This window comes from Colias croceus, chromosome 16 (genome assembly GCF_905220415.1).
Source record: "Colias croceus chromosome 16, ilColCroc2.1".
NCBI lineage: Eukaryota > Metazoa > Arthropoda > Insecta > Lepidoptera > Pieridae > Colias > Colias croceus.
Genome location: NC_059552.1, coordinates 5,552,559 through 5,566,414, shown reverse-complemented (window position 1 = coordinate 5,566,414; position 13,856 = coordinate 5,552,559). Strand labels below are relative to the sequence as shown.

The 13,856-nt window shown below is 34.6% G+C and overlaps 2 protein-coding genes across 2 annotated transcripts; one reads left to right on the top strand and one right to left on the bottom strand.

Annotated features, from left to right (window-relative positions):
• Positions 1 to 579: 579 nt before the first annotated feature.
• On the top strand, positions 580 to 6,566 carry LOC123698328 (arrestin domain-containing protein 17). The gene is made up of 8 exons (XM_045644911.1): positions 580 to 776; positions 1,020 to 1,175; positions 1,573 to 1,784; positions 1,919 to 2,101; positions 2,357 to 2,545; positions 2,869 to 3,051; positions 3,377 to 3,467; positions 4,585 to 6,566. The coding sequence occupies exons 1-8, from the start codon at positions 662 to 664 to the stop codon at positions 4,728 to 4,730; spliced, it is 1,275 nt and encodes a 424-aa protein (XP_045500867.1). The 5' UTR covers positions 580 to 661; the 3' UTR covers positions 4,731 to 6,566.
• A 419-nt stretch (positions 6,567 to 6,985) lies between these two features.
• On the bottom strand, positions 6,986 to 13,768 carry LOC123698327 (regulator of nonsense transcripts 1). The gene is made up of 10 exons (XM_045644910.1): positions 13,406 to 13,768; positions 13,138 to 13,325; positions 12,496 to 12,696; positions 12,055 to 12,125; positions 11,875 to 11,942; positions 11,560 to 11,675; positions 10,933 to 11,142; positions 10,523 to 10,693; positions 10,166 to 10,325; positions 6,986 to 9,899 (listed from the first exon to the last, which is right to left on the bottom strand). Exons 1-10 carry the CDS (start codon positions 13,583 to 13,585, stop codon positions 8,145 to 8,147), a joined length of 3,120 nt encoding a protein of 1,039 aa, XP_045500866.1. The 5' UTR covers positions 13,586 to 13,768; the 3' UTR covers positions 6,986 to 8,144.
• Positions 13,769 to 13,856: the final 88 nt, after the last annotated feature.

Below are 13,856 nucleotides of genomic sequence, written 5' to 3'. Positions count from 1 at the left end.
GGTAAGATTTTTTTAGTGTAACATTTTTTCGTTAAACGTGACATTTTTCCGTTACGCGCCATCTTTTTTTTATCCCTACCACGCCACTGTGTTTCATTAGATCAAAAAAATTTCCCTGTGCTGTTTATTGTATTTATCGATCAAGGGATGTATTTAAAATGTAAGAGTAGAATACCCACGTGTCAATTTCTTATACTTTTTTTTTGAAAAAATGGCAAACTTTAGGTGAATTTTTCATGAAAAATATTGAAATGTATTCTGGAATCGTAACTGTCTAAGATATTTATTTTAAATAAATATAAACTTATAAAGCATCTTTGGGTGCATATTATCCAGTTTTTATTTTTGGAAAACTATCTCCGAATAACGAGAAATATATTTTTTTCAGATTTTCGTTTTTATTTTTTTTCTCCCTAAAAACGCAAAAGTGCGGCTTACGTAGTAACTAATACTTAATCTGTGACTAGTATTACTTGCTCTACTTGCTCTGTGCTTGCTCTGTGACACTCTGTGACACTAGTCAGCAGTGTACCTATATTACTTGCTCTGTGGTGTACCTAGTTCTCAACTGTGTTCTCAACCTAGTTGAGTTTGAGAACTTCCGACATTTCTGTTTTTATTATTTTTTGTATTCGTAAAAAAATATATAAATTTTAACAACATGGGAATTAAAGAAGCTGTAATTTATTTAGATAATCAATGGAATGCTTATTATGCCGGTCAAACAGTAAATGGGAGAATTGAATACGTTTTTGATAGCCCTAAAAAAGTTAGAGGTGAGTCTATTTAAAAAATATGTATTTGCTTAAATGAGTCATAGCTCATAGTTATAAAGAGGCAGTGCAAATCTATTTGCATCAGCTACATTATTTTGATGTTTTGTAGTAATGTATATAAACTTTGCTTTTTCTTTACCCATAGGTATTGAAAAATTAGTATGTTCATCTTTACCTAAATAATGTTTACTTTGTATTATATATTATATATCAATATGTAAGCTTATTTTTTTCAATGTAAAGGTATTCATGTCAAGTTCAAAGGAGAGGCACACACAGAATGGAGTGAAAGTAAACAAGAAGAAGACTCAGAAGGAAAAACTCAATCCACAGACACTCTTCATACTGGAAATGAAGAATATTTCCAAATATCCTATTATCTTCTTGGCAGCAGTACAGGTACATACATATTATATTATTACTTTTAGTACATGTATGAGTACTGGCTCTTTCAATTACTTTCTAATATTTCCATACCCATATTGGTATACCGTTACATATTTATGCTAATATGCCTACTATTATGTTTAACACTTGCATACAATTACAAATTATTTGTAAAGGAGATATCATTTTATTTTTAGTATAAATTATATATAGGGGTTTTCAATGAGCACAGATAGATTTTGAATGAGTATACAATTGATATGTTTCTGTGTTCAAACTAATGTGTGCAATGGTTTTTGAGTTTATAGTAAAAGACATTAGAGATTTTACAATATGTATTGATAGAATATAGCCTTTAATCATATCATGAATGTATTGTAATAAAATATATTGTAACATTATCTTTTAGGAAACGAAATTGAAATTCCTGCTGGTAAGCAAGTGTATAATTTTACCTGTGCGCTGCCTCCAGTATTACCATCTTCTTTTGAGGGTGAGCATGGCTTTGTGCGCTACACTGTTAAAGTCACCCTTGACAGGCCGTGGAAATTTGATCAAGAGACTAAAATGGCATTTACAGTCATTAATGCTTTGGATTTAAACCTCAATCCTTCATATAAAGTAAGTAAACAATGCTATTATCTTGTGAATGTCTTATTTATTTAGCAATTTATTATCTTAATTGTCTTAAGTAGTTTCTTAGAAATGTGCATAACATATTATAAATATTTGATGTAGTGAAATATTTGTTTCAGGAACCAATACATTTCCAAATGGAAAAAACATTTTGTTGTTTCTGCTGTGCGTCACCTCCATTATCGGTAGATGTTCGAGCCCCAGTGACTGGATATTGCCCTGGCCAAGTCATTCCTTTAACTATTGACATAGAAAACAAGAGTAATGTTCAATTGCATCTTGTCAAGATATTTTTGAGAAAGGTGCGTGTGTTTCCAATTTATATATTGGTTATCCATGTTGTTAGATATATCTTAATATCTGCAACAGTAAGATTATAAATATTTTTGTAAAGGAATAAATTAGTCAATTTTTAAAGTTGCACACATAAATCCATTCATCAAGTAATTATTGGTTAATAGAAAAAAACTTTTTAGCATAGGTTAAAAATTTAAAGCGCTGTTTTGTCATAATACATAACTCCAACAAATTATGTTAAAGACCATCATGTATCTTAGGTGGTGACATACAGAGCAACTTCACCAACAACTGCTGTGAAGAAGTCAAAGGACATTGTTCTTACGATACAAGAAGGACCTGCTCCAGCTGGAACCACTAAGCATTGGAACTTGAACATGGAAATACCCCCAATACCACCCTCAAACCTTGTCAATTGCAGTATTATTGATCTGGATTACGATTTAAAGGTAACAGTGAGCTTTGCATAAAGAAGGCATTTGTTGAAGAAAATTCTAATCACTATATTTGCTTATTATTACATACTTTGAATGTTTTGGACTTTCAGCTATAATAATCAAATAGCAGACTTATAAGAATACATATTTAAATAGTTTAAAAAATATTGTTTGAAAAACTCATGAATCAAATGAAATATTTCATTATTTTTTTTTAATTTTCTCCTCCTTATCTATATCTGTATGTTTATACAAGCATATTATCAATACATTGTTGTAGGTACCTTCTTACTTGATTGTTAAAACCTATTTCTATCTCTCGTTTTGAATCGCAGGTGGAATGTGTAGTATCGGGAATGCATCTCAACTTCAAAGACAAGAAGTACATAACGATTGGCACGGTGCCGCTGATGGGCGGGCCGGGAGCGGCTCCATCAGCTCCCTCTCAGCCTAGTGTTGATGCAGCAAACCAGCCAGCCGTTCTACCTGTGTCTCCGGGCGAGCCTGCTCAGCCATCTGTGAGTTTAATTTTATTTGTTTTTTATTTACTTCTAAACTTGTGATTTATTTAATGTAGTTTGTTGTGGAAAGCTAATTCCACCTACTTAATAAGTCAGCTTTTCCTAGATGAAACTAAAATGAGATGACTTTTTTAATTTAAAGAAAAGTAGCGAATGCACAAAAAAAGTCATATAATTTTGAAAGAGAATTTTCTTGAAAACGAAACATGTTATTATTGCAATAATATTTAATAAGTGTTATTTATACAAGGAATTTGATATTTTGATGAATACATAAAAGATATGGAGCTTTTGAAGTATTTTTTTTTGTCCATTTATTCAGGCACCAGCTGGTGGCGAAGCTCCAGGAGGATGGGTGGTTCCAGGGTCGTCACCAACTCAGCCACCTTTCCAGTCGCTGTACCCTACTCTCAGTAAGTATATCAATTTTAAGCTTTATTTAATTTAATACTACCAGCTGGGCCCGGGTCCGCCCGGTTACATTTATAATTAAACTAGCGGTCCGCCCCGGCTTCGCCTGTGGTACATATTTTGCAATAAAAAGTAACCTATGTTCTTTCTCAGGGTCTAAAGATTGTCTGTGCCAAATATCATCAAAATCAAACAAACTAACAAATTTTTCCTCCTTATAATATTAGTTAGACGAATATTTTTTTATATAAAATTACAGTCTGTTCTGTGAAACAAAAAAAAATTACCATATTCGTTTGTTTTACTATTGATTACTGAATGATGTTACCTACACTTAAAAAAAAAATATTGCAACAAAATAAAAAGTTTATATTTTTGTGATCTTTGACATACCTTATTCTTATGAATAAGATTCGAAGTAAGATCGCTATAAATATTTCTTATACATATTTACAAACAAGTTGAAGGTCGGTTGAGTTATCACGGTGAATCACGCGTTCAGCAATCAGCAGTTAGTGCAAATTTAACTCAATGATTCAGTTACATATATCTCTGTTAAATTTTATCTTTCTGCGCTCGTAAACAGATAGCAGTTTGAAACAAATTAAAGTTATATTGTTTTAATAACAATTTATATCTTAATTATATTTGATAATGTTTATACTTAGTAAAAAGCAAACTGACAAAATATAAGTACATTAACACTTAAATTGACTGATAATAGTTTCTTTGATAAGTACGAGTCAGAAAAACAGCATTTGTTATATCCATACTAATATTATAAATGCGAAAGTAACTCTGTCTGTCGGTCTGTTACTCAATCACGCCTAAACTACTGAACCAATTTGCATGAAATTTGGTATGTAGATATTTTGATGCCCGAGAAAGGACATAGGCTACCTTTTATTGCGAAATATGTACCACGGGCGAAGTCGGGGCGGACCTCTAGTTCTCTATAAAACTGGTACAATATTTTAAAAACGTTTTCTTCCTCATATAATTCTCAATAAACATATCAATAATTCTCAATATACACAACATAGGATAAGACCCCTTGTGCACTCATGAATGGAAACATTTTCTTGATAAATCTTACTCATATAAATGTTAATATTTCAGCTGAACCAGTGTACCAGGAATCTCCATACGGCCGCACTATTAAGGATCGCGATGAAAGTCAGCACATGGCCATTAATGGTCCTGCAAAATTCGCTCCTTACTATCCTACTTACGCGGCTGTCCAACCCCCGCCTTTACCACAATAAAATAATTTAACAAGCTTTTGTGATGTGTGCTATTATATAGTAGTTAGACAGTATCCATTTGTATCGAATTTCGAAACTGCTTTAATGACGAATATTGTAACATATTTACATTTTATTGCATTATAACAGTTACTGAATATTTCTTTTTTACCATAAGGTTTTACTTTGTGTATCGTTATGTAATAAGTGTAAACGGAAACGTGCTAATTAATTAGCCTCGAATATTTTGATAGATTATTTTTGCTTCGTATTTCTTGCGTCTTTTTAGTTCCGAAGTTATACTATACAATCTCCCAAATGTCTCATTTATATATTCCGCCCGCGGCTGCGCCCGCTTTGTCTAAAACCTAATAAATTATAGAGGTACTAATACCTCCCTCTTGAATCACTCTATCTAATAAAAAAAACCGCATCAAAATCGGTTGCGTATTTTCAAAGGTTTATGCATACAAAGGGACAGGGTAAGCGACTTTGTTTTATACTATGTAGTGATAAATGTAATCAGAAAAACCCGCTGTATAAATTAATACTATGATGCTGTAGTGAAATGAAATTGTACGAATACTGTCTATTTACGATAAATTTATGACTAATTTTATTTGTGATTTCATGAGATCTTAGAAATTCTGGATTGTACTCAATTACAATTCAGTAATTGTATCTTTAAGGATTGTTAAAAGACATGCCCGTCCTAATATTATTATTTATTGTAAATTTACAGAAAAAAGATTGAGAGTTTGCGTATTTCTTTATCACATTCTTTTTTAAAATATATTGTATGAATCTCCGTAACTTCCAATGAAGACTACTCATTGCTCAAGCGGTATTTTATCATTATTGGGGCAGAATTTAATTTTGATATTGTCAAATCTTGGTTAAAATAAAAAGCATAACTTATTGTGCAAAAAGTAAACGCTAGCTTAGTATTATCAGGCAGCTTTAGCTAGCATAAAATTATCTTATAGTAATAATTGTGCATCATACATAATTATATTTTGTCTACCAAGAACGCACAATTATTTAATGATATTTAAGTTTTAAAAAAATTATTTTGAAATGTCCTAATTGGAATGCTCTGGTTTTTTAAAAGATTGCTTATTAATATTAAAAGTATTATAGAACGTATTATGGGCTGATGAGATGATATGATATCCCATACACTCCTTTGTTGATAATTTGATAGATGATCATATAAAACCAGTTATAGCTTTGATCACTTTATTCTGTTGTATACTATAAAATTTACTAATGATGATGATGTTTATTTGATAGTTGATATGATATTAATTGATAGATTTTATTTAAACGAGAGTTTTCTATTGGAAATTCGATCAAGCTGATATTAGTGAATTATAAAATATTTGGAAACCATACGTCATTTTGTACCAAAAAAATATTTTATAAAATCTGAATAAAATCAATAAAAATTATAAGTTTGAAAGGATTAACGTGCACTCTTTTTTAATTATAGTCGTGATGTTCGGAGCTCAGACTAAGTACGGACCTAGTATTCACCCAAGCATTTATATGCCATTTACTTGTTATATTTGAACAGAGTTATAATATAGACTATAGAAACTATAAACTGGGAGTAATAATGTTTGAATTGTATTTTCCTGAGGCAATACTGCTATAAAGTCAAAATAAGCATATTTTTGAAGTGAACGTTAAGATTTTTTAAATGTTCTGACCATATACCTACTTACACATTAATGGCTTGTTAAGAAGAAGCTTTTGACTCATGTACTTGTAAGAATAATTATTTATATTGTCCTTTTACTTTATATAACTTATACATATTTTAACATTGTTTTATTAAATGTATCCATATTATAATTTGAGTTTTATTTCGCTGAAACCCTACTTATAATAAAAATGCGAAAGGTTGTGAGGATGGATGGATGCAGGTTTGTTACTACTCAACCGATTACCTGTGTAACAATGAAATTTGGTATGTAGGTAGTTAAAGACCCAGAATATTTTTATCCCGGATTTCCCACAGGAACGGGAACTAGGCGGCGTTTTTCTTTGAAAACGGAGGCGGAAAACTAGTATTTAATTACTAATGTATCGGTGATCATTCATCGTTGTAATAAATGGTTATTGATTCCAAACTAATTCTATCATTCATAACCATCATAGACATTCTCTCTATTACTACTTATATTATAAAGCTGATGAATTTGTTTGTATGGTTGGTTGAACGCGCCGATCGGAACCACGGGTTCGATTTGAAAAATAAATAAAACAAGATATTGATGATAGAACCTTTATTGATTTTCCCTCACAATATAAAATAAGTTCTTATAAAAACAAGGAAATTTCATAAAAGTAACAGGAAAAACGTCAATATATTTTATACTAAACAGTTTTACACTTAAAAAGTTATTTTTAGGCATTCGATTTTATTAAAATCACAAATCATTGAACAAACGGTTTTCATAATTTCATTTTCTACAAAAAAAAAATATTAACTTTAAATTTTTCAATAACGAATTTGATCAACACGTCTATAGAATTATATAAAATTACTATTTCGTATAATATCTATTTCTCTAAATGTCTATTAAGGGCAGGAAATTGTTAATAGATAATTTGATACATTGCGTAGGTAAGTTAAAATAGTCTCGAAAAATTAAATACATATCACATGAAAGCTCTCACTTAACATTCGGTAGAATAAATTTTAGGAGTAAGCATGTGTTAAAGAAACGTTTATATAGGTTAAATTGTAGAAGGAAAAACAATGAAGTATTTATTGCTGATATATTGTCTAGAAGATTCTGACTTAACAATTTGTTAATGTCAATAATATGAGTGATAGCGAAATGAACATAAACCACTTACAATGCCCTTATGAATAATGCTAACTGGCTAATTGATATTTTTTTTTGTTTTTTTAAAATAATATAGAAATAATAAACCTACATACTTTTTAATGGGCGATTTAATGATTCTCGTACCCCGTACGATTCGAAGGGTACAAAGAGATTATTAGAATAATGTGGGAACATAAATTTTTAGTTTGTGCTTGATGGTCGTCACATCGACTTAATTCGCATGACTATTTACGACCACTGATATCGAAACGCTCAATATAACAAATGAATGGAGGTCGAACATTCAATATACTATCCCCGTAACGATGAAATGTAAACCTAGCCCGTGTCGTAAGGTGCACTACACTCTCGAGATGTTCGGGCGGGGAGCTGCTCGCGATCCCGCCGCCGGCGCGACCGGGGCGAGGCAGGCCCCTCGCCGCGCGCCCTCGGGCCCGGGGAGCGTCTGTCACCCGGCGCCGGGCGGGCGTCGGTCCGGTTCACGGTGCGTCGGCGTCTCTCGTCGGTCCCGTGTCTCCCCGAGGGAGCGAGGTCGGCTGAAGCGGCGCGGCCCGCGGCGGTCCGCCCGCTGCTCTCAGTACTGGCTGCATCGCGCGCGGAACCCGCCCTGGTACGTGGAGTCTTGAGACAGCAGCCCGTCCGGCTGCGACGGGCAGTCCGGCGCGGCCGACTCCTGGCTGAAGTCCGGCTGCGACGCGCCCTGCGACAGCGACAGCGGCGGCTGCTGCGACAGCGGCTCCTGCGACAGGCGCGGCGGCCGCTTCCTGCCGCCGCGCTGCAGGCCGGCGGCGGGCGGGCGCTGCAGGCCGCGGTGCGCCGAGAAGGCGGCGGGCGGCACGGGCGCGTGCAGCATGGCGGCGCGCTCCGGGCCCACGTACGCGAGCGGGTCGCGCAGCGGCCGCGCGCGGTCGTACACCGAGCCCGGCACCATCGCCTCGCGCGCGTCGAACATGGACGTCGACATGAAGTGCGACCCGGGGTTCTGGGCGTTCACCAGTTTCTTCGGCTTCGCAAACTGTATTGCGGATTCTTTCAGGTTGGACAGGGGCCCTTCGGTTAACACGCGACGCTCCTTGTAAAACGCCAGCAGATGGTTCCACAGTGGCTGTTTACTTAAAACTTTTGGGTTGCCGACCACGATGAGACCATATTTTGCGCGGGTTAGAGCTACGTTCAAACGGCGCGGGTCGCTTAAAAATCCAATTCCTTGATGCTCGTTAGAACGGACGCACGACATGATTATGATGTCTTTTTCACGACCTTGGAAAGCGTCGACGCTGGCGACCTCGATCTCTTGGTATAATTTGGCGTGCAAACTTCCTTGGTACTGCATATGTTGCACTAAATAAGATCGTTGTCCTTCATAAGGTGTAATGATGCCTATTTGCTCAGGTCTGACACCGGCTTTTAAGAAGCGAGTTGTTAATTTTTCCACATTGGCGGCTTCAGTACGATTCAGATAAGATGTCCCTGATCCCGCGATTTCTTCTTGTCCTTGTGTTACATAGAAAAACATAGGTCTATCGGGTCTCGGCCAAGGAAAATCAATTTTGTGAAGGCGTCTCTCTTCAGCGCTGACGCCATTCTGAAGCGATCCTTCATAAAAGAAATCTGAGGGGAATCGCGAAAGTTCTGGATGCATGCGATATTGAACTTCAAGGCGGAATGGACGAATTCCAAGAACAACTAATCTTTCGAAAAGACTTTGACTGAGACCAGCTTTCGCCGCCTTTTTACACATTACGACCGGGCCCAACTGACAGTGATCTCCTACCAGTATAAGTTGTCTAGCACCAAGAACAACGGGTACCATGCATTCAGGTTCCGTAGATTGCATGCCCTCGTCGATGAGAATAGATTGAAATCGCATGCGAGCAACTCTAGGATCGCCCGCTCCGACGCAAGTTGTACAAACAACATCGGCAGCATCGAGAAGTCTACGTTCTGCCGCTCTACGCAATGCTCTATATCTTCTTTCATCAGCCGCCGACAGTTCCCCGGCTTCTTCCTTTAATCTAGTTAACTTGCGCAATTCACTATCTGCTGAACCCAAAGCACGTGCTTGTTCGTGTAGTGCTAAAAATGATACCGAGGACTCCATTGCTTCACGCGACTTGGCACATAATCTAACTACTTTCAGTCCAGTTCGATGGATCTTCTCAGTAAGCTGGTCAACCGCTGTGTTTGATGGCGCACATACGAGAACAGGTCCACCATTTTGTCTTACAAGCTGATATACAATAGTCGCCGATGTAACAGTTTTACCTGTGCCGGGAGGACCTTGGATCAACGATAAGGGGCGTTGAAGTGCGTGTTTCACAGCATATACCTGTAAAAGAAACATTCTCTATATTAATATTGTGCAGTAGTTAAATTCAGCTTCTTAATTTCAACATTCACAACTCTTCTACTGCTACTGATGCAAAGAAACTTGAAAAATGTCTGCATTTTAATTTTTAACACAAAATGAGTAACATAATCTCTACATATGGAGGTATAAAACATTTACGAGATCTTAACCCGTTAAACAGCAATAAAGTTTTTTTCTAAAATTTATGAAATGTCTAAAAAAATTGTAAATAAAACAATTATTACCTGTGATCTATTAAGATCGGGTAGATTAGGTGCGCTGAAATGTTTCGGTAAATGAACACGGAACAGAACTTCCTCCACTTCATGGCCGAGTAGACGGCGGTAGATGTACCCCGATACAGACGAGTCATCCACCGCGAATTTGCGTAAAGCTAGTTGCATTCTGGAATGTATTTTACTCAATTTAATATAAAAATTACACATTTCAAATATATTCTATTTTAACTGTATGTGAACAGATTTAGATATTTGTAGATAGATATAGATATATAATTGTTCCTGTTTTTTTAATAATGTTGTTAAAATTATTATGGAATAAGCAATAAGTTTGAATCGAATTTAACTAGAATTTTAATTTACCGATCAAAAGACGTGCTCTTCCATATAAAATCGACCACAAAATTGGAAGTGCAGTCGAGTGGTGCGCCGGCGCCGCTTTTCAACTCAAGCCCTACATCGTCGCCGTAGTTGTCTGGCACCTTTATCACGTGACCCACGCCTGACCACGCTTTGTGAAGTTCTCCAATATACCTGCAATGTCAATGACAAAATATTAAATATATTTACAAGACTAATTTAAGAATAAAGTAATAATTTCCGTAATTTGTATAACATTTACTTTTCATCAATTAAATTTTTATTTTTGTATCAACAAAGTATACAATATGTATGATAGATTTATATGTTAATGATGAAAATATGTGATATGTAATAAACATTTATAGGACTATTTTAATTGATATGACTGTTATTCTTGTTTTATGCCTTACCTCAATCTCAATTCATCACCATGCATGAGTTTCATATCACTGTCAGTTTTAGCCAAAGTGAAGTAAGCAATTGTTTTCTTATTGAGTCCCACATCCCAACGGACTTCAATTCCTTCTTGCGTTTGTGACTCCTTTAATCTTTTGTCGTAATCAGCTTCTAATTTAACCAAAGGACCAAATATATTTTGATATTGATACCCGTCTTCATATCTGTAAATGTAATTTCATTGTTAGTAAGTAAAAGATGGAGGATTTTAAGGCAATAAAATTATTTTAATGACTGTTTAAATATATATATGTAAAGGGTAAGCATCAAAAATTTATATTTATAAAGCATTTGAATGCCATAAAAACCAAAAAATATAAATTCAAGGGTAAACATCACTTAGGTCTTGCTACTAACTTTATGCAGATACTCATATCACCAAGTTCTTATTCTAACAAGCTGATGCAATGAGAGAGATGTCTCTCTTTTTTTATTAACAAAAGAACCAAATGGATGAAGACAGATTTAGAAAACACAAATATTTAGTCAATTAATAACAGAAATATTTTTAGAAATTTGGTATGTATTTTAGTAATTTAGATATATCAATTGTCTATTGTAAATATGTACTAAATATATACCTCAACAACACTTGATGTGGCTCTTCATCAACTCCTGGTTTCTCCAAATCTTGGAATGTGGCGTCCACATTATCTCTCCAAAGCTCTTCGAGTCGTCCAATTTGTTGTGGTGTTACCTGAAATTATCAAATTTACAATAAATCGTATTCATTCGTAATTTCACACAAAATATCAAAATTTGTATCAGATAACTGTATTTTTCATATATAATTACTTCATAAAGCTATGTAGAGATAAGGGCTTTTTCAATTTATGCGTTTAATTAAATTAAAATAATTATTGCCCTAAGGAGCTCATTTTTATATTTATACATACCTGGCGAGCTCTCATTTGTTCAGCTTCAGATGGTACTTTAACGAGCCAGGATAGGAAAGCCCGATCCGCTGTAAATAATTTTTTCTTATCAATTACATTACACTTACATTTTCATTAGTAATATACTAACATTTTCATAAAACAAAAAATATATATATACATGTTATACACAACACTTACATATCAACGGTTTCCATTGCTCTTGATCCCAATTCATATCTTTCAGCGAACTTTGTGCAGCACAAGGTTGTCTAAAATATTTTATTATTTATAATAAATTGTTCTATAATTCTAATTGATAGAGCATGCATATAAATTTATAAAGAATATAAAAAATTCAATCACGAGGTGGGACTTGAACCTGCAGAGCGCCTTGAACCTTTTGCGCCAGAGCGTGCATGCTTTAGGTAGGTACTTATCACGCCATACTCAATTAACAAGGAGCATGATAAGCCAAAAAAATGTTACAAATTGAATTAAGTAATAAGAGATAATTATATTATATTATGTTTTATAATATAGCTTACATTATTTTGTACATCATACCTAGTAAATTTACAAATATTTACTACTCAATAACCAATTACTTCATTATCAAAAGTACATAAATTGTCAACTCACCGGCACAGAAGCACAACAACGGAATCCGCTTTCGCTGGTATAAATCCCAGAACAAAAACATTCCGAGCTCCACAAGAATAACACTCAAGTAAGGTCTCTCCCAAAGGGCCGTCACGGTGTAATGCAGCTTCCTTGTGTTTTGCTCTCACTAAATGGTTAATTATGTGGGACCCTGATGTATTGCCACGTCCATTACAGAACCTATATACAAATTATAATCAAATCTAAGTTTTACAGTTTACTTCTATTACTCACTTGAATTACTTATGAATTCATCGTGCAATACTTTTGTAGAATTAACATGGTTGGATAAGATTGCTTTGACCTTGATTAAATTTTTAAAAGGAATGGAAAATCATGTTGCAATAGAAATTTATATTTTACATTATATTCCAAAACTTCTTCTTTTTCTCGTTTCATAACAAATTCCAAAGTCTTCCCTACTTCTTGTTTCATAACATTGTGTTGTTATTTACTGTCATGTTTATCGTACATTAGTTCTTTTTTCAATAAAAAAAATATAGGTACCTTAGATTTTAATCTAGGTAGTCAGAATATTTATTGTGCACTTCAATTGTTTCCATATTTTTTTATGGTACATGGGGAAAACAAAATAACATGTGTATAGTGAATGTAATTTACCATTTACTACAGATGTTGCACATAACAACAGTGGCTGGGTCGTGTATGCCACAATATTTGCATGCATGATCAGGCAACTCTTTGCTGCTATACAGAGCTTCATCATCTTCCTCGAATTGCAATTCTGCTATTGCATTAGTTACACTTGATAATTTCGAAGTTAGATCGGATCTTCCTAAGCCGTTGACCTAAAATTTACAACAACTTGTAAGTCACGTAAGCGATCAACTTAAGCCATAATTAGGTTATGTAAATACAATACATTTACCTGGTTTGACGAAGCTAAACCGTGGTCATGTTGAGAGGCTTGCGTTTGACTTTGTGAAGGTAAAGTAAAGTCAGTAAATTCAAATTCAGAACCCTGAGTATCAGCACCAATAAGATCTGTCTCCTCAGTATCCAGAAACGTGAGCGTTTGAGAGCTCGGTCCGTATGCGTCGACGCTCATTTTTATAAACAACAACTAAGTTAAGTGCAGGAAATAAAATTTGTCAAAAAAGTAAAATATTGCAATTGCTGAGAAAAATCCCATAACAAATTCCCAATTCTCAACTTGCTACTATTAATGATGTTGATGACCAAGAAAATTCGCCATGTTAGCACAGCACACTAAATGGTTTGCTTTCTATTCAATATTCATAAAGGTTGAAACTTCAGATTGGCTAAAATATTACCTGCACTTTATTATAGCCAATCACAATTACATAGATTTTTATTAA